Here is a 21,650-nt window from a genome sequence, read left to right on the forward strand (position 1 = left end):
CTTGGAACTATACTGTGGCCCTCAACTGATACCAAGCAGGGAAGGGATCCTGTGTTTTATTGTCTTTGCCTTTTTGGAGTGGAACTTCTGTTAGGTTAAATTTGGGTTGAGGAGGGGAAAAGAAAGGAGAGGGTAAGTTGTTTAAATTCATCATTGTCGGGATCCCTGGGTGGCGCAGAGGTTTGGTGCCTGCCTTTGGCCCAGGGTGCGATCCTGGAGACCCGGGATCGAATCCCACGTCAGGCTCCCGGTGCATGGAGCCTGCTTCTCCCTCTGCCTGTGTCTCTGCCTCTCTCTCTCTCTCTCTCTCTCTGTGACTATCATAAATAAAAAAAAATAAATAAAAAAAATAAAAAAAATTCATCATTGTCTCACTATTCTTACTGAGATTTAATATATTTTATTGAATAAATGTTTACTTATTTATTTGCTGTATTCCCATAGGACAATTTACAGACATTTTAAATGGTTGTTTCACTGGGGAAAGGATCCAAAGAACCCCTGATAACTGTATTCTAGAAATTATATCCCCAATATGATTCTATTCAAAGCTACTACTTTTCTCAAAACTCAGCCATGAGTGTCCATCCCAGTGACCTGCTCCCTGTTTTCCAAACATGTCAAGTATATTCTTACCTTCTTGAGCATACTCCTGCCTGGCCTTTTGTACCTGCTGTTTGCTTTTCTAGAATTTTTGTTTGTTTTTTTCCCGAGATTCCCATGGTATTTTCTCAGTAATACTATCCCAATCTAGCCTACATGAAAAGCAGTTCATTCATGTCTCTAGTGTTTTAGTTCTGTATTATCTATCTCTACTTATAAAAGAATATAAGCTTCATGGAATTAGGGACTTTCTTCTCTTCACAGAGCACACATTGGTCACTTCAGAATAATACTTTTTTTTTTAAATTTTTTTTTTTTATTTATTTATGATAGTCACAGAGAGAGAGAGAGAGAGAGGCAGAGACATAGGCAGAGGGAGAAGCAGGCTCCATGCACCGGGAGCCCGACGTGGGATTCGATCCTGGGTCTCCAGGATCGCGCCCTGGGCCAAAGGCAGGCGCCAAACCGCTGCGCCACCCAGGGATCCCCTACTTTTTTTAATCTCTTATTATTTTCTTCTTTTGGCAGTTGGATGATCACTAGAGATTTTATTAACCTGTTTTATTTGCAGCTATGTGTGTTCCTATGACTATATTTTTGTTATATTTTTAAGTGATCAAAAGTAATAAGTACAACTGAAGCTTGAAGTGCTTAAATGATAATTACATTCCCTTAGTTTTCACATTTTTCCATTCCCAAGGGCTGGAATGCCTCAGTTATATGCATGGCTGACAGTGTATCTGAAAATGGTGAGGCAAGATTTAATGATTTTTATAGAGCAAATCTGCCCCACCAGCTAACACTGGTCATCATGGGAGAAAAGTAAACTTCTCTCTTATTGAAGTCATTATAAGTTTAATCTCTTACTGTATCTTACTTACCCTAATTTGTAGAACATCAATGAAAATATTTTGAATGAAGAAATGAATAGATAAAGCCAACTTTAAAAATCTGAAAAATGGAAAAAAAATGCTTTCTTTTATTAATTTTATTTTAGATCTGCTAGTTAATAACAAGGACAACTGTAATCCTCCTACTTGGTTCCTCATTTTAATTCAAATGACTTTACTATTTCATCACACAAATGAATGTTACTGACTCCTCTGTTAAGCAGTCTCCACTCTCAACATGCAGCCCAACAACAGGCTTGATCTCACAACCCTGGGATCATGACCTGAGCTGAAATCAAGAATTACATGCTTAACTGACTGAGCCACCCAGGCGACCCATATTTAGTGTTTTGTAATTAAGTTTGATACTAGTTTGTTGATGCCATTTACAGATAATATTTTGGATATATTGGGTTAAATGGAACTATTAAAATTAATCTCATCTATTTCTTTTACATCTTTTAGTGTGGCTAGTAGACAATTTACAATTATTTTATGGCATATGTTATATTACATTGGATAGTACTGCTCTAAGGTAATTTTTCTAGGTTAATATAAAAAGTTACTTCTTCACTGGAGCAGAAAAATCAAGAGCTCATCCTGGCCACCTTATGTTTCTGTAGATAATTTAGTCATGTTCTCCTTGCCATTATATTATAAAACACATAGCCAGACATAAATGCAGAATTGTTTATGGATTCATATCACCAGAGATATCTCAGTACTCATTCATCCCTTGATGAATGATGATGAGCAAATCTTAGTGCCTAAGAAGTTTTATATAGTAGTAATATGGAAACTAATATTACATTAAATTTACTATGTTTTCAGAAGTATAAGTGAATTCATGAGTCATTTTTTCTTTTCTTTATGGCAAAAAACTAAATGACAATTCCCCCCTCCTTTTCTTCAGCCCCTTGTTGTTGTGTAAAAAACCTCAGGAGAAATTTATTAGTGAATGTGAAACAAAATGGATTTATATACAGAAAGGATATGAAGACAGGCTCTTTAAGGATCTCTTTTTTCAGCCTGAAACTAATAAAACAGGAATGCTTACACATTGGAAACATGTAAGTATAATTATTTTATTACTTTAATTTTTTTTAAATTTAAGATACTCTAATTACAATTTATGTAGCTTTAGTAAAAGTTTCTTCATTCTCTTTTAAATATTTTCCATTACATTGTTAATATTCTGAGATTTTCTCAATGAAAGAAAAGTTATAAAAGTACAAATATAATTTATGTGGTATATTATTCTTTTTTGGTATATTATTCTCATAACCATTTTATAATTTATGCTTTGTATATATTTTTTCTTATATCAATTATTACAAGTAGCTTTTAATTGTAATATAAAAGTCTCTTTGTAGTAGCTGAAAACATAAAAAAACTAGTTTACTAAAGACTGATAATACTATATATAGCATAGTATTCATTCAATATCTTATGCTAAAGTATGTATTGTTTTGAGGACACATAAAAAATAAAACTTTTATTAATTGAATGCCTACTATGTATAAGGCACTGTGCTAGATATTTTGCATGTGTTCTGTAATTTATTTTCCACAACACTACAAGATAGGTATTTCTCATTTTTATAAATAAGGAAAACTAATGTTCTGATGGGTTAACTGACTTACCAAAAGTCACACAGTTGAGGGGCATTGCTAAGACTTAACTCCAGATATTCTGACTCCAGAGTTTGTGCTTTTTTTATCCTTAGAGTTGTTTTTTTTTTTTTTTTTAATTTGGATGTTAGATCCTGGTAGAAGTGAAGACTTGATTATGCAGTATAATTAACTAGAGAAAACTTATAATAATATGTGAAACAGTTTGTGATAAATAAACTTTCACACGTGGACCTGTTTCTAAATACCTTGCACTGCAAGTCTTTCCATTATATTAACACAGTTAGAAAGGAGTGTAGTAGGTCCAGACTGTCATTAGTCTGATTTCAATGTTATTGAGGACATGTATTCTAGAAATAGTACAGGAATATATTCAAGCCCTCAAAATCCACAAAAATTATCCATTGGATAAAAAAACAACAACATAGGTTTAAAAGGCAGAGGTATCCTATTAAAAACTTCTTCATTAGCATGCAGTACCAACTGTATTAATTTTATCTAGATGATATTATGTTCTATAAAATTATAAAGTCCATGTGAAGTATCTTTAGGCCCTCTATGTGGAATATAAATGCACTGATTTAGGCATGTTACTTGCTTTTTAAATGTGCTTTATGCAGTGCAGACTTTCACTGAATATTGTATATGGTACATATCCAATTGATAACTAATTTGGATATATATATTTATATATTTATAAAATACTTGCACTCTCATATACAGATATATGTACATATACATAGCTATATATCCATATGCAAAATCTTATATACATATATGGATATATGTTGTATTATGGCAAGTGACTACTATAAACAGGAATAAAATATTCATATTATGGAGGTATTTTATTTGTTATCTATGAAGTTACATAGAATATATCATTGTCAAATCTTTGAAAATTTTTTGAAAGTTAAGAAATTTTGGAAAATATATTTGGTATAAGGAGTTTTCTAAAGCTCTTTAATATTATTGATAACTCTACTAACCACATCACTATGTTAACTATTCTTTCATATTCTATAAATTTGTACATTTTTCTATGCTTCTTCACTGTTTATAGCTACTATTCATAAAGCATTATAGAAGGTGTCTTGAGCTCAGTTTCTTAGAGTAATTGAAATGATCCTTAATTGTAAAATTCACCTTTGAATCTTTACTTCTTCTGTATTAAATTGTTGTTCCATCTTCTAGTGGTTTCATTTGGAGTCTCCTATTTAGTTCACTAACTTGGTGTACTATTCATTTGTTATGTTTGTGACTTACATATCTAGTCATTAGAAACTTGGTGCTTGGTTATTTAGAAACTATGGTGAGAACAAGTGATGCCATAGAGTGCCTAAGAGAACCTAGGATCAAAAAATGTTTTAAAAGTTTAAGAGTAGGGTAAAGGGGGGAGATAATAAAGTATCAGTATTTAATACTAGGAGTTCATTTTAAAAACAGCTATGAGTAAAGTAATGGAGAGGATTAGTCAAGAGTAGAATCAAAATTTTAGTAATTAGGTAAATAATTAGTGTCTGTCTTTTCCTGTTTGGAGATTAAATGCACTTAGTCTAAAAGGCATAATATTTTCCATATTCATGGTAACCTAAAATGGAAAGAGCCAGAGGACTGAGTTCAAGTTACATTTATGTAAGAAAGGCTGAGCAGTAAAGCCAGAGGTCCATATAAATGTCCAGAAATTACAGTGCACACTTAAGCTTTTAAAGGGGATACAGAACCAAAAGTCAGAATTCATGAGTAAGGAATCTGATGAAAAAAAAAAATGAATCAGAGGAAGTTGAGGATCTGGAATAATTGCAAGGGACATTATTTATCCATGGTTTACATGGTCAGATGGTGATTGTTCCTCTTGCAAAGGAGGAAAATAGATACAGAATCATGGTGGTCAATTAGATCAAGTTTTAGGGAGACATATATTATTATAATGGATTTTAGGGAAGTTTTGATACTATTAGATGAATTTTGCTGGGACACCGAAGAATATTTGAAATTTTCTTTGACATAATCAACCCTTTTCCTCCAAGGTTATTGTGGAAGATGTATATACAGGGAGTAATAGCAAACAAAGCAGTTTCTAACTGGGGTGTTGGCCTGAAAGTCCATTGCAAAATTTTAGTAACCTGGGCTAGACTATGAGATATTCTTCATTATTTATGTTTTGTTGACTTTGTATTATTGTTTCACTTATTTCCTATCTTGCAAACATGAATTTTAGAGGAGATATAGTATGAGAGAAAGTCACACCCATTGTAGTGAAAAGGAAAAAACGATTTGCAGGAGGAGAAAGCAATTTGCAATATATTTATCTCAGAGGCAGTCTAGCTGCTCTTTTCCCTCCTCACACCTTTACATCTGAAGCTTCCATAAGCTGGTTTAGTCATATGTTGTTAGGAAGGAGAGAAAGCATCTAAGAGGTTAAAAATAAATGATGGCTGGGAACCTTAACTGTTTCAACCTCTTGGAAAGAAAGAACAAATGTATCTTGTAGATCTCAATCTTTGACAACTTACCTCCTAAAATTGTGATCTTTTTTTTTTCTTAGAACTTGAGCAACACTTTCCCTTCTTGAAGCATGAAATTTGGCATTACATACCTTTTATCTTGACTCATTTTCTGGAGAGGGTCCATATGTTTTCCCTAGTTAGCAACAAAATGAGGAGGGGGGTCAATAAAGCAATCCAATTCAATTTCTCTGGAAGGGATTTCTTACTTGGAACCACTTTTAATACTTTGAATGTTCATATCTTCCTTTATGTCCCTGTATGATTCCTAGAAACATTGGACATAATCTAATATGACAGTCATCTCTTCTAAAGTAAGATTTGCTTTAAAATGCTGATTTGTTTGAATTTTTGAATATTTTTAAATTTTTTTCCTTGCTTCCAAATTTTATTTTTCTCATAACTAAGGTGGATGATATATACATGCCATATTGAATGCCATTTTTTGTAAAACAAAATAGAAACAGTCTTCAAATACAGTCCTATTAATGGTCTCCATTATTATTAAATGTATTTTCTTAAAGATATATAGAGACTTTTCATATTGCCTTCTTTCACTTAGTAATATGCATTTAAGTTTTGTCCATCTCTTCATGGCTTAATAACTCATTTCCTCTTAACACTAAACACTATTTCATTGCCTGGATATATTACAGTTTATCCATTTATCTATTGAAGGACATCTTGGTTACTTCCAAGTTTTGGAAATTATGAACATAATTGCTATAATCGTCCATGTGCAGGATTTTGTGTGGACATAAATTTTCAGATTGTTTAGGTAAATACAGTGGAGCATGATTGCTGTATTATATGATAAGAATATATCTAGTTGTTTTTTTTTTTAAGATTTATTCATTCATGAGAGACACAGAGAGAGGTTGAGACACAGCAGAGGGAGAAGCAGGCTCCTCACAGGATCCAGATGTGGGACTCAATCCCTGAACTGGGATTACACCCTGAGCCCAAGACAGACACCCAACTGCTGAGCCACCCAGGTGTCCTGAATATATATAGTTTTGTAAGAAAGCTGCAAACTGTCTTAAAAAGTGGCTGTACCAGCAGTGGATGAGAGATCCTGTTGCCCCATAACTTTGCTAGCTGGTGTTCTAGACTTTGGCTATTCTAATAGATATTTAATAATATATTGTTGCTTTAACTTGCAGTTCCCTAATGCCATGTGGTGCTAAACATATTTTCATGTTTACCTGCCACCTGTATATCTTTGGTGAGCTGTAGTTGTCTTTTGACAATTAAAGAAGTGAGATGATTTATCACATGGCCTATGTGAGTAAGAGGAAGGAAAAGGGCTCCACTTAATCAAGGTTACTCTGCAGTGTACAAGTGTATTTACTCACAGTCTATGTAGATGATATTCCCTGGGGTTGTGCAGAACACACCGCACGTGGAAAGACAGAAATATGAGTTTGCCCTAATTTTATAAATCCAAATAACTAATCATGTTTGAGGACTTGTGGTGTATGTGTGCGCCTACTTTAAACTTAGGTAAATATGGGAGTAAGGGGAGAGAATAATCAGAATATTAATCATATTACAAGCCAAGAAATATTGAATTCACTTTTGCTCTCTGTCTAGTTTAACAGTAGATGACACCATATAGAAAATATAAGGAGAAAAAAAAAGGAAAATATAGGGAGGGTTGATCTTAGATTCAGGAGATGTGGATTTGGTTACCTCATTTTAACTATGTGGGATGTTAAAAAGAAACTTAGGGATAGGTATTTTATTTTTAAATTTCGCTGTTTTGTGAAATAAGATTGCTTTCTTATACTGGAAATGGACCTTTATTCTCAGTGTGTTCCTGTCATGTTGTTACAGCTTATATATTCCCCCCAAAAAAAGCTTTGTGAACATTCTTTTAAAATTGTCCTTTGTCATTATCTGTCATTTTGGGGCCCATTCAGCAATTCAGTTCATTTCAAATGAGTATTTTTTGAATATTTACAATGTCCTTAGCACTGAAACAAATTCTAAAGCCTTAAAACATTATAATCAAACAGGTTCTATGCTGGAACTTTTAGGGAGAAAGGAAAGAGAGCTAGAAAAACTCCCTGAATAGGGACTGATTATATAAAGTGTGTAACTGCCGGGAATATACAAATTCAAATCTATTTTAGTCAGTTGCATATATCTCATGGGTCTGACTGAAGGAGATGGAGTTGTCCTGAGTATTAAGACTTCTTGGAAATAGTGGCTTTTAGTGGTAGGTGGAAGTATGATATATTAGAAGGATGTATAAAGACAGATACTAGGGCTGCCCATGGCTAAGGGTAATTTAATTTAAGCTTCATTCAGCCCTCTTTTGGGGTCCAAAGAAGCAATAATAATGCTTCAAAAGTGAAACTATAGCTTAATGGCTTTGTTAGCACTTAGGAGGCTAAATTTAGTCATTTAATAAAGTTTTACAGGTATTTATGTATGCTTTTTAGATATCATTTTCTCTGCTCATCATTGACAGTAAAAATAAAATAAATAAAGCATGTCCCCTTTAATCAAAGATTTTACTGAGAATAAAGAGAGAAGATTTGGAACCAGATGAATAAGGACAGAAACATGCAAGGATAATTGTGGTTGCTCAGATGCAAGGAGTGTCATTAGCTGAGAGCTCCAGCTTTTAGGTTTTTTTCAGGGTTCAGATCTGCTTTCAAGCAGAGGTCACACTATTTTCTCTAGGAAAATTCCAGCCAATTATTGAGTACGGCAATGTTGCAAGGACCTGGCCATTTCTGCTCAGTGTAGGATTTTCAGACAGACAGACTTTGCTTCAGAGTTCAAGGGTGATTGGCAGAAAGTTTGGCTTTCTCCGATTAATCCACTTCCTCCATTTTCCTTTAACAGATGTTGCCCAGTAAACCTCTTGAATACTTAACTCTGTCTCGGTATCTCCTTTCTAGAAAAATCAACCTATGACTGTTTATTGCGCTTAGCACCATAAGATGAAGATAGGAAAGATTTGAAACCTAGCAATTTCAGGATTAATTTTGAAAAGCAGCAAGTGGACACTAGTTTAATATATAATCTGAGGTGAAAACTTTGGGAGTTGCTAAGGTCAGTAGGAAAAAGAGAATTGAGCAGAGGATTCACCTAATAGCATAACACATCTGGAAAAGGTAAAGAGATAGGAACAATAAAGTACTGATAATATTGCTCAACAAACACTTTGGTGCATTGAAGTGAATAAAGGAAAATTAAATGACTTAAACCTGAGACAGATAGAAATCTAGGAAAAAATTATTAAATTTTTTAAATTTTAAATTATTGCAGATGATAACTGTATTGGCATCTTTTAACACACACTTAAAAATGTCAGTTCTGTTGGTCCCATTCCCATACATAAAAGCCTTAATATAAATAATATACAATAATTTTATCTCCTAGGAGTCACAAGACAAATATGAATACGCATATAAATACAAATTACTTTATTAATATTTCTCAATGAAGTATCCATCCTTTTTATTACTGAGAATTATGTTTTTCATAATCATAGCTCCAGCTCAACTTTCACATAGAACATTCACAAATCGGCAGGCTATCCTGACCTTCTAGAGCCAGTTAGAGAACTATATGCTACCCTGCCTGACCTTTTAGAACCAGCTGGGGAACAAATGACAATTACTGAATTTTAACAGAAAATGCAATTGTGTTTGTGTACATATCCATAGACTTCCTTTTGTTAAAATATATAATTTGGATATAATCTTTTGCTCTGCGTAAAAAAGACATTTCCATGCACTACAATGAGTGTTTCTGCCTGAAGCATTTTCTGGAGAGGCAAGAAATCTATGCAGTACACTTAAGCTTGGCTCTCTCTCTTCATTATTCAGTTTCTCCATCTTTTTGGGCAACTGACTCATAGGGGAAGCCTAATTTTATAAAAAGCAAAAAACTGGCTGGCGTTTATGTTCTTCAAGTATTTTCATTTGATGTCACCAGGCACTAAGGATTGCCATCAATATTGGGCCACCTGAAAGTTCAAAACTGGAGATTTTATGGATTATCCAAGTTTTGTTACATGTTAGGACTGTTCACCTATATCCCACGGTATAGCCTTTGAGTTTGAATGTGGGCAGTACCTCTCCTTGGGTGGACATGGGCTTTGATTTTTGACTCCTGACCTCCTGAGCCATCAAATGTATAGTTTAGCTTATAAGTTGTTTCTTCCTGATCTACAGATATTAGAGTAAAAGCAGTTTTGAGTGTTGAGCTTACCACTCTAGGATCTTGCCTTCTCTTAAATTTCGACTTGAACAATCCAAATTTTATTGATAAATATTTCCTGTTTTTCAAAGACTTTAAAAAAATATTTCATCTGGCTTTCTTGAACTTCAGAATTGGCCCAAGTTTATATCCTACTGATGCTGGACATGGATGTTTTGACTCCATATTTTCTATTATTAAGTAACTTGTACATTTTCCTTTGACCTGATAACCATCTTTTTTAAAATATATTTTAAATATCAAGTCTGTTTTACTTTATATTGATTTTAAAATATAATTTTAAGTGTAACATTATTATACAGTGCTTCTTCTTACCACTACCATGAGCAGTCTCTATGTTTTTTATTACTTTCTGAGATTTGGCAGTAATTAATCTGTATTTTCAGGAATATTAATTGTCTAATAATTATCAGTCCTTTTTTTTACAAGTTCTAATAGCATTTTATTTCAGTTTTTTAAATATATTTTTTGTAGGTTCCTGTTTGTTCTAAGTAATCTAACTTGAAACTTGATTTGTTATGACTCCATAGATGATGCTAAACAGTTCATATTTATGATGCAAAAAAGAGAGAAAATATATTAAAATCTTGTTAATTTCAAATGAAAGTTCCAAGTGCTATAGTTAATGATAAATTTATTGTTTTACACACATTTTGTTATTTTTCTGCTTCAGTTTTCAAATGCTAAAAAATAATCTGCATATTTAATTGGCTTTTTTGCTTACATTGTGAAATTATCATAAACACTAAAATTGTTACAGTTTTTTTTTTTTTAAACTTGAATCCTAAAATCACCTGAAAAAATTTTAATGATTTTTCTCAGGTCTCTTTTAATTATATTAATTATTTGGTGTACTTCAAATATTTGACATTTCATTATAACTCTGACAAGCACTACTGAAACTGCACTGTCAACTCTACAATATTTTTTATAACATCTCCACTGAGATATAATTCGTATAACCCAAAGTTCATCCTTTTGAAGTATTCGATTCAATGGTTTTTAGTATATTCACAGACTGTTGCAATCATTACCATTATCTAATTCCAGAACATTTTCATTACCCCAAAATGAAATCCCATACCATTAGCAGTTGTCCTTATGGACCCTGGCAACCATTAATCTATCTTTTATATCTATGACTTTGCTTATTCCAGGCATTTAGTATAAATGGAATAATAAAATGTGTAGTCTTTTGTGTCTGGCTTCTTTCACTTAGCATAATGTTTCCATCATCTATGAGGAAACATGTATCAATATTTCATTAATTTTATGGCTGAATAATATTTTATTGTGTGACTGTGCCACATTTAGTAATCTATTCATTAATTGGGTTCTTCCAATATATGGATATTACTAATAATGCAACTGTGAGCATCCATATACCAATATTTGTCTGGACATATTTTTCAGTTTTCTTGGCTAGATAACCTGGTGGAGTTACAGGGGGATAATAAGGTAATTCTACATTTAATTTTTTGAGAAAGTACCAAACAGTTTTCCATAGCAATTGTATCATTTTATATTCATATCATCTATGTATGAGAGTTCTACTTTCTCCAAATCCTCATCAACACTTGTTATTATTTGTATTTTTGATTAGAACCAGCCTGGTGGGTATGAGGTGGTACATCACTGTGGTTTAAATTTGTATTTCCCAATAACTAATTATAATGAGGACCTTTTTATGTATTTATTGGCCATTTGTATATCTTTTCTGGAGTACTATCTATTCAAATACTTTCATCATTTTATATGGTTCTTTTTATTGTTGAGTTATAAGAATTCCTTATATATTATATTTTCCCTTATATATTCTTGATAAAAGTCTCTTATATATGATTTGAAAATATTTTTTCCCATTATTAGATTGTCTTTGACATTTTTAATGATATCCTTTGAAACACAAAAGCTTTTAATTTTGATAAAATTGATCTCTTTTTTCCTTTATCACTTATATTTTCCGTGCAAATAAGAAACAATTATTTGAACCAAGATCTTAAATATTTCTGTGTGTTTTTCTAAGAGCTTTATAATTTTATCTCTTCTATTTAAGCCTACAATTAATCTTAAGTTATTCATTATATTGTATGAATTAGGAATCGCACATCATTATTTTATATGTGTATATGCAGTTGTACAGCACCATTCTTTGAAAAAAAAAAAAACAACCTCGTCCTTCTATTGAATTATATTGGTATCCTTGTCAGAACTCAATTGACCATACGCAAGGGATTATTTCTGGACTCTAAGTTCTATTCTATTGATCTATATGTCTACCCCCACACAATCACTTGGCATTGCAAAGTTCTTGTTATTTAAATAAAATGTTACTGAAGAAAAAAGTCCAGTATCCTAAGAATCTTCAATAATATAGTTTGAATAATGTTACAATTAAGGTTAAAATCTATTACCCTAAAATTTGTGTTTTATATCATTAGACTCAAAAACTAATCAACATGCAAACTCCTCCCATGTGTACAAATGTTATATTGTTTACTTCCAAGCATTTTGAAAGTCTGCAATTTTAATATTCATGCATAGATAGAAAATCAGATATGGAGTGCTGATACGGAGAGCACGTTTCTGAGAGTTGACAAATGGAAAGAATCTTCAAAGCCCTTAGAAACAATTGCTGTTTTTTCATACTAAGGACACTGATTTATCCCACTGATAAACTATATGGTTTAGTGCAGATTTCATGACCTTTATAATCATAAAATCAGCTTTGCCTCCATACTTTAAGGCAATAGATACATACATAAGTTTATATATACAAATAAGTATCAATATAGATACCTTTTAGGAGTGTTAAAACTTGTTTCAAATTTCAAATTTTTATGTTCTTTAATGCTTTTATTTTCCACCTTAGCATGCCTTAGGGAAATGAAGAATGGAGTTTCTTTTGTTCATTAAGAATTTGTTATTTAGATGAGGTAATAGAATAATGACCAACATGTCTATATAATTAAGCATCCGGTGTGTGGTGGACCATATAAAAAACTGAATGTCAAAAAAGATCAAGGAAAACATTTAGAAAATATATTGTCAAAGCTGTGGAGGTAAGAATCAGCTCGGCAGGTATGTGAATAGAAAGGAAGCTATCCTCACTATATATACTAAGAGATTTATGAGAGGATTCGTGGAAAGTAAAGTTGGGTAGGGCTGTTGATGAACATTTTAATTTTCACTTGAGTGCTGACAATGATTATTTGGCAAGCAGTAGTCTCTCTGTGCCTTTTAATATCATTTGTGCCTTTATACCTGTGAAGTTACTTAGAATTAGTAAGTTACATTTGTTATTCAAACTTTTGTATAGGATAGTGGGTGACCACATGTTATGATGGTTATTTAATTGCTTTATTTATGATATAAAGAAGAGCGTAAATAGTGAATCTTATAGCCACCAGACTAAACTTGTTCTGATAGTGAAATATCATAGACAGATGACAAGAAAATGTAGGAAGGTTTCCAGATGAAAAATGAAAGAGCATAATAGAGGCTGTAGATTTCAGTAATTGATGAGCCTTTTAGCATTTTATTTCATTTTATCTTTTCAATGTGTTTTGCTCATTATTCTGTTATAAACAGTATGCTTCAGCTGGTTTAGTCTCCAGTCTCCTTGTTCATTCTTACCTGTTTGCTCCATGTTTTCCTTACGTAAATTAAGTATCATCTATGTTTTTGCATCTGTCCAATTTTGTTCCCAGTTTTTTCAAGATGCTTTACAATGAGCTCGAACTTCTGATGATACTTACCATTTTCACAATATCATTCAAATTGGAACTTTTACATTTTATCTTGCTATTCACAGGACAAGATACATTATTAAATAAAGTAAAATTGGTTAGGTTAAGAAAGAATTTGAGCTTGACCACTGGATTAGTACAGGTGACACAGAGTGGTTATGGTTCTAGGAACAAGCAAAGGAGGGTCAGTTTGGTAAGTAGCTCCACATCTAATGAGTACCGTGAGCTCTATTCACTGTCACATGACTAGCAACAATTGATGAACTACTGTGAAAAGCTTAGCAGCATTGAAATCAGGTCAGGTTAAAATAGCTGGTATTAATGAGGTCTATCCTCAGGTATCAAAGCTTAGACACTATGTTAAAGGATTATCTTAAGAAGAAAACTGGTATTAAAGATTGCATTTCTAGAACGAGGGCTTGGGAAATGGCCCAAGGCAGATGTCGAGTTAGAACTGGGAAACATTTCAAAGGCAGATAAAGTGATGTGGGCTCACGAAAGAGATAAAAATATAATAATTACCAGAATTATGTGTCAGGCTTTGTGCAAAGGTAAATTAATAGGGAACTCTAAGTATTGGTCCAGAGAGGCTAATTGTCTCTTATCTAAGGCCCTAGAATTGAAAAGAGAGTGGAGTGTGTATGTTGGGGATTTAGTAGCTCCAAAGGAGGGAGTGATTACAGAAACAGAATGTATCTCACCAACAGATTTTTCTTCAAGACAAAACTATTGCTGTGTATTGTGAGAGATTCCAGTATTAAAATTAACTATATTTGATCTTGCTATGAATTAGCTATTGAAAGCAAAGCCTCCTCTTTTTTATAGATAGAACTAATATATAAAAGCATTGTTTTGTGTCCTCCCTCCAATTCACCTCCATTCCAGCACATTGCCTTCTTTCTACAATATACCATCAGATGGTCTGTACACAAAGTAAGCACTAAAATGCCTTCATTCATTCACCTTAAGTTCGTGGCACCAAGGCCAAAACCTCCTTCCCAGAATATCCTTCTTTTTTTGTTTGTTTGTTTAAGAATAAGATTATTCCCAGAATTGTACCTCTTTAACTGTCTCTGTCTTCATTCACTTTAGCTTGCAGCATCAAAAAAAAAAAAAAAAAAAAAAAAAGTCCTTGGGACACCTGTGTGGTTCAGCAGTTGAGCATCTGCCTTCTGCTCAGGGCGTGATCCTGGGGTCCAGGGATCCAGTCCAATATCAGGTTCCTTGCAGGAAAGCCTGCTTCTCCCTCTACCTGTGTCTCTGCATCTCTCAGTCTGTCTCTCATGAATAAATAAATAGAATCTTTAAAGAAAAAGTCCTTGATAATATCCCAGAACCAAGATTTGGTCTTTATCAATATCAGGAAAAACTGATTCTCTGATTTAACTGCAATATCATTACTATAATTTTTCTTGTGTATGTTTCTATTTAAATTTATTTACACACTGCTTCCTTTGAAAGTGACTTTTATGGTAATGTCTCTACACAGAAAATAAATCCTTTATGGCAAGTTGTATTTTATTTTGTTTTTGCCACCCTTTATCTAGCACAGTGATATGTACATAGAAGGCACTTAACAAATATTAACTGATTTAAAATGCTGTGTTGCATTTAAAAGAAGTAAAAACTCTACTTATATTATTTTCAGTTATAACTCATGGAGTAATTTTAATATATTTTCTTAAATACTATTTCACTGTGCTACTATGAAAAAAGTAGCTAATGGAAGTCTGCTTATCATTGAGTTCTTTCTATGTGGGAGAAAGAAATAAAGTTATCATTGAAAGAAGACAGATGAAAATAAGATGCAAGTCAAAAATAAAACAGCACAAGAAGACCTTAGGTTATGGACTATGTAAATAAAACGATTTCTTGCCAATGCTGTTTTGCTAGAACTTAGAATACTTTTCAAAGATAAAGAAGATAAAGGGGTTACTCCATACTGTGGTCATAATAATAAAATTCATTATTCCAGAAATAATACAAGCTGATTATATAAACAAAATGAAATAAAATATATAGATAAAATAATGGATATTTTTAATGGATAATTAAAGAAAATGAAAATGGAGAGCCTTAACTTTTCACAGCATGTTTCTTTTTGATACTGTTAGAGGTAGGGTACTTCGTATAGGGGCAATTGATCTGACTCACTGTGCCAGGTAATTTTTTACCCCAGATCTTAACAGTGTTGATAAATCTTGAAAATACTAGTTCAGAAACAACATTCAAGTCTTATGCAAGATCTATATTTTTTTGAAATTGGGGCATAGTCCTTCTGTGGGAAATAGTGTATATTCTCAACTACTAAATATGTAGGAAATGCACATACTACACATTTCTTAAACATCTTAATGGAGAGTAGAGGTAGGAGAAAATATATAAAGAATGTCTTTCCTTTTCAGTTTTAACTTAAAAAACTATCATTCATACTTTTAGGTTTCTTGCTATCACAGGGAGCCATGATTATTAGGATTTGTGAGTACTTAAAAGGTTATCGAGCTCACTGTCCTCAAGGGAAAGTATAATGTTTGCTCACTATCATTAACTAATGGTATATACCTCAAGAGTTTACCTATTTTTCTTCCCATCTTTAAATTTTATCACTGTATTTTTCTTCAGGGTAAAAAAAAATTATGGGTCAATTTTCACTGAAGTGGGCTGGATTTATGTATTCACCTCTCATCAGTGTCAAAAGGAGTTGTGCACATCATTCCCTGGACAACAGGATGAAAACCTGTCTCTCATTGGACACTAGGGATATCAGCTGTACACACAAGATAAGTGTAAAGTTGAAAAGAGAAATGCACTTAGTAATTCATCCAAGCCAGCATATTTTAGCAGTTTGAAACTTGCATAAAAATGATCATGAAATTATTTCCTCATACAAGAAAGCTAATATTGCTGTTTTTAAATCCAGTGAAATGTACCGTCATAAAAATTTTGCTTTACAGAGGCTGATAATTCAAAACTTTTCCAGCTGTCCACCCTTTTCTAATAAAAAAAGATAACAAAACCAATAAAATGATCATTCTTTACCACTTACTTAGAATGAATTTTTATTTGTTCAAGGTAAGAGAGAGTAGCTATTTCAATGTATTTCAATGTTGGTCTGTGCCTTGAAGGACAAAAATTAGTAAAGTTTTAGGAGTCATCTAGAAGTTGACATGCAATTTTCTTAAAACTGATTTAGGTACCATGACTTGGAAAATATTAACTATTGAATCACACTGATGCTCTCCGGTCTATTTAAGATAGTTTTAGAGATATTTCATCTAAGCACAGTGTTTAATGACAATATTCGCCTGTAAAGCCTGGAGGGACTCATCATAAACTGCAGGCATTTCTTTATATTTCAGTTGTTGTTTAATGAAATACAAGGATTTTGGCAATACCTCTTCTAATAGTTTATGAACCTAAAATAAACCTGTTTGTATCTTTCAAAGTTTTGGTGACTACAGTTTTGATCCTTTTATTCAGCCACAGAAATATTGGACCTTATGTAAATAGTAAACTCTGGACCATGGCTGAAATATTTCCAATAAGAGAGTGGGGCTGAGGTTGTTAAAGAAGCTGTGCAGAATACTCTGAAGTCAGACGGACAGATTTGTGCTGGGGCTAAGGAACTTTGGGGCTGGCCACCCAGATCAGTGATTGCACTTACTGGGTCTGTCTGTCTGTCTGTCTCTCTCCCCTGCAGTCCTTAGCACATATGTAGCATTCAGGAGGAAGGAGCATAATTATACTGCATTTGAAACAGCCATTTTAGTCCTCAGGATTGTAATAAAAGCTTATATAAGGAACATTTACTAATGCTGTAAAGTCCCAAATGAGATTACTCCCAGTTGCAGGTGGCTGAAACCTCAGTTTTAGAAAATATTACCCAAGTAATTGTTACTGAATCAATTTGATAGTTTACCAATATGTATGTATAAAGCATATTTAAGTTGATTATAATATGCTTTACTTAGAAACATAATTGTGTATATAGTTAATCTGTTAATTTATTGAGGGGTGCATGTGTATATGTGTGTGTGTGTGTGATAAATATAACCCCTTCTTCAGATTCTAAACACTAATTTAAAGCACAGGCCTTCTAAACTGGTGGATTTGTTTAAGGTGTTTAGGGTAAAGAAGAGCAACATAAACATTAGTAAAATATTGGCAGTCCCTATCCCTTCCTTTTTCTCTTTAGATAAATGTGGGCATTGTTAAGTACACATAGAAACATAGACTCTTGAGCTTGTGTGTTACTAGTAAGGAACAGTTGTTGGGTTTTTTGTTTTGTTTTTTTGTTTTTCGTTGGTTTTTCCTTTAGAAAATTCTCTTTGTTGTCCATCATTAAATTTTATATCACCATATGTACTTGTCTCGTCTGGTGATTACTTAAGCAGTATTAACTTATATTGCTAATATCAGTTCAAAATGATTAGATTTACTAATTAAAATATCATAATCAATTAACACATGAGGTTTAATAAAGTGCAGATTTTTATTAGGAATATATTTAGCATTAAGGATCTCAATTCTCTCTCTCTCCTTCTCTGTCTCTTTCTGTCTCTCTCTGTAGATATCCTCAGTTTCAGTTTAATCAAATCATTAATTAGAAACAAAGTTTTTCTCACTTCAGATGTCTTTATCTTGCTTTTTATGTTTTCCACATCTACATAGAATATTAGATTATGAAATATTTCATTAAATTACGAAATATTTTGAGAAGTCTAGAATTTAAATATTCACAAAATAATAACTTTGTACTGATATCTAACATGGTGCCATGGATATAGTTGGCACTCAATACATATTTGTTGAATAAACTAATCAAATTTCTCAATCCTTTTTTGTTATTTGTGAGTTGATACTGCAACAGAGGTTGAAGAATCCAATCAAAGTGGTGCAGGGATACCAAGATAAGTAAACCACAGACCCAGTCCTCAGAGAGAATAATTTCTTCTAGGGGTGAGAAATGTACTTAACTATGATATAAGGTAGAGTGCAATAAATGCTTTGAAAGTTATAAACAAAATAATATTTGTAGAGGTATACACTTTTAAAAATGTGGTCTTTAGGTGAACCAGATATGGAATTATTCTTAATTATTGCTATATAATACATTGGCTATTAGTGTAATCAATATATTAGTGAAAAATAGGACTTTGAATAGAATTGCATTGTCATCTAAATAATAATTAAGGAAATAAACTTTTGGAATATTTTTAAAGAAACAGGGATCCCTGGGTGGCGCAGCGGTTTAGCGCCTGCCTTTGGCCCAGGGCACGATCCTGGAGACCCAGGATCGAATCCCACGTCCGGCTCCCGGTGCATGGAGCCTGCTTCTCCCTCTGCCTGTGTCTCTGCCTCTCTCTCTCTCTGTGTGTGACTATCATAAATAAATAAAAATTTAAAAAAATAAAGAAAGAAACATAAAACTGTATACCGTGAAATTTTTCATGTCCTTTATTTACTTTACCTAATACCGATTAATGCTAATGAACTAGCCCTCTCTTCTCTCAACTTGAAATTATACCCTATTCTAAAATCTTTTTTTTTTCTTTTTTCTCTTTTTTTTTTCTATTCTAAAATCTTTATGGAAGTTTGCAGCATCTTTTTTACTGGGTTTGACAACTGCTACTAGCAAGTATCCACAGCAATGTAGCAGACAAAGAGTGGACTTCAGTAATTTATACATTGGCACCTCTAATCTTGGTAATAATGGACCTCAGACCTTAAGCATTTTTCAGCTGGGGGAGCATACCTTTCTATTATGCTTTTTTCCCCATGTGTTCTTTAAATGGATATTTGCAGCAAAATATAATATTCAGTCACCTTCATTTCCCATGGCTGCTTTTTGTATAGAAGAGAAATGTCACACTTCTTTCTATATCTACTATGTGTCCTGTATTTGTTTATCCAGGTCATCTTTTGTGAATTCTCTTCCTCATGTATCCAGTGTATTATCATTTCTAGTCTTCTTTGTTAAGATAAAGTAAGAATGGGAGCAAATATAATATAGTAGAAGTTTTTCAAAAAAACAGTTAAACCTGCCAGTTGCTTCTAGGGGAATATCTTAAAAAGTATTTTTTCTCACAAAACTTTATTTTAAATCATTCCCCTTTCTCTATGTTTTTTCTTCTGTTAACCAGCACTTAGTCTTAAAAGCAGAGTTGAAGTGGTGCCTGCCATACGTGCATCTCTATATATTAGCCTCTCTTATGTTGAAGGAATTGCATGCCAAATTGTTGTAGCCAAACACTAGAGTTAAAGTTTTCATTCAGACAGAAAAGAGCAACTTTTTTAGTTTGGGTTTTAGCATATTACTAAAGTTATTCCTTTGAGTATTATATGGAAACCTAAGATTTGGATTAGCACTTCTAAAGATGTAGGAAAGAGAACAAAAACAGCAGAAACCAGGTGGTAAGATGCCAAAGGACCAGTGACTTCATTGTGATTCTTAAAAGGTTTGAGATTACCCTTGAAATGGAGCCTATTTAGAATGACCATATATAGTGTAGACAAAGCAAATCTTTGATCAGTTACAGTATAAGTGGTATAGGAATACATAGATAATATAACAATGAGTCTTGGTTAACAATCTATTTTGGTTAAAGGCTTATAATTTCCTTTAAAGTTAAAGGGCTCTGATTTGCATAATATATAATGTGAAAACAAAACTACAGTCCAACTGTAATATTTATTTCTATTGTACTTCATCTGTTTAATTGATCACTCCAGTCAATTGATAATATTTAAAATTTCAGTCTTGTGTTAACTGATTTTGTTCTTTTCCACCTCACCTAAAAATGTCATAAACATTTCCTTTATATTATTAAATAATTTGTATAAATACTGATCATGATAGAGCTAAGAACAAGTCTGCTTATGACATTAGAGATCCCACTTCAAGTTGCATCATTTTATTAATCCTTACTCTTTTTCATATGATGACTCAACATCTCTGATCTCCATCTAATCATGTTGTCTTTCAAAGTTGTGAAACCATTTATCTGAACATATCGCTGAACATATCACTGAAATGCAGATTTATCATATCCAGGATGTTTGGACCTGAATTAATTTTGACCCTCTTAAAAATGAAATTATATCTAATGTATTCACTTGTCAACTCACACTGCTCCCTAGTGATTATTCCTCTTTTAAGTGCTAACAAACATCCTTAAAACTATTTTCTAAAATTCTTGAGGACCAGTGTTAGGCTTACGGGACGTAAGGTACAATTAATAGAATATACTTTCTGTTTTTGAAAACAAGGTATTTATTAGATTATCCTCAGTCTTCTGATAACTTTTCCTTCTCCATGATTTTGAATATTTTTGATTTTTTAAAATTTTTTATTTATTTATGATAGTCACACACACGGAGAGAGAGAGAGGCAGAGACACAGGCAGAGGGAGAAGCAGGCTCCATGCAGGGAGCCCGACGTGGGATTCGATCCCGGGTCTCCAGGAACGCGCCCTGGGCCAAAGGCAGGCGCTAAACCGCTGCGCCACCCAGGGATCCCAATATTTTTGATTTTGAATATTAAGTGGGCACATCCTTTTTTTCCCTTATTGTACTATGTACACAGAGAAGCCCAGTTTCTTTACCTTGGTAGCTCCTGTAAGCCTCAGTTCACTTAGGGCTTTCGATGCTCATCTTCTTAGATTTGTTTCACTGTCTGTCACATATGCAAACTTTGTCATGGATTCTTTTATAAAAGCCAAGGAAGGGTAAGTTATTTTAAATGATGAAAAGCAATGGCATGTGGATATATGGAAAAGGATAAGTGGAAAAACTAAAGAAAATGTATTTTTGAAGGAAACTAACTAGCTATGCATTTAATTTTTAAATTGAATAAAAATATTAAAAATTTCAACATATAATTTTTGAATTTTATGATTCTAATAATTTTATTTGTGCTAGAGATTGAATACTCAGACTTGACAGATATACATTTATTTTGCACATTTCTTTTATTCATTCAGGGGAAGGCAAAGGGATTTGTTTTAGTAGAAACAGATTGCTCAACATATC

At 32.8% G+C, this 21,650-nt stretch overlaps 1 protein-coding gene across 3 annotated transcripts in view; it reads left to right on the plus strand.

Moving 5' to 3' along the window:
- The window catches only part of LRRIQ3 (leucine rich repeats and IQ motif containing 3), a 169,864-nt gene that overhangs the window by 87,336 nt on the left and 60,878 nt on the right, over positions 1-21,650 (plus strand). For all 3 annotated transcript variants that reach the window (XM_038541655.1, XM_038541657.1, XM_038541656.1), the window contains exon 5: positions 2,407-2,563. In XM_038541655.1, the coding sequence (XP_038397583.1) occupies positions 2,407-2,563 (157 nt within the window). The remainder of the gene's footprint in view (positions 1-2,406; positions 2,564-21,650) is intronic.

Source organism: Canis lupus, chromosome 6 (assembly GCF_011100685.1).
Source record: "Canis lupus familiaris isolate Mischka breed German Shepherd chromosome 6, alternate assembly UU_Cfam_GSD_1.0, whole genome shotgun sequence".
Taxonomy (NCBI): Eukaryota; Metazoa; Chordata; class Mammalia; order Carnivora; family Canidae; genus Canis; species Canis lupus.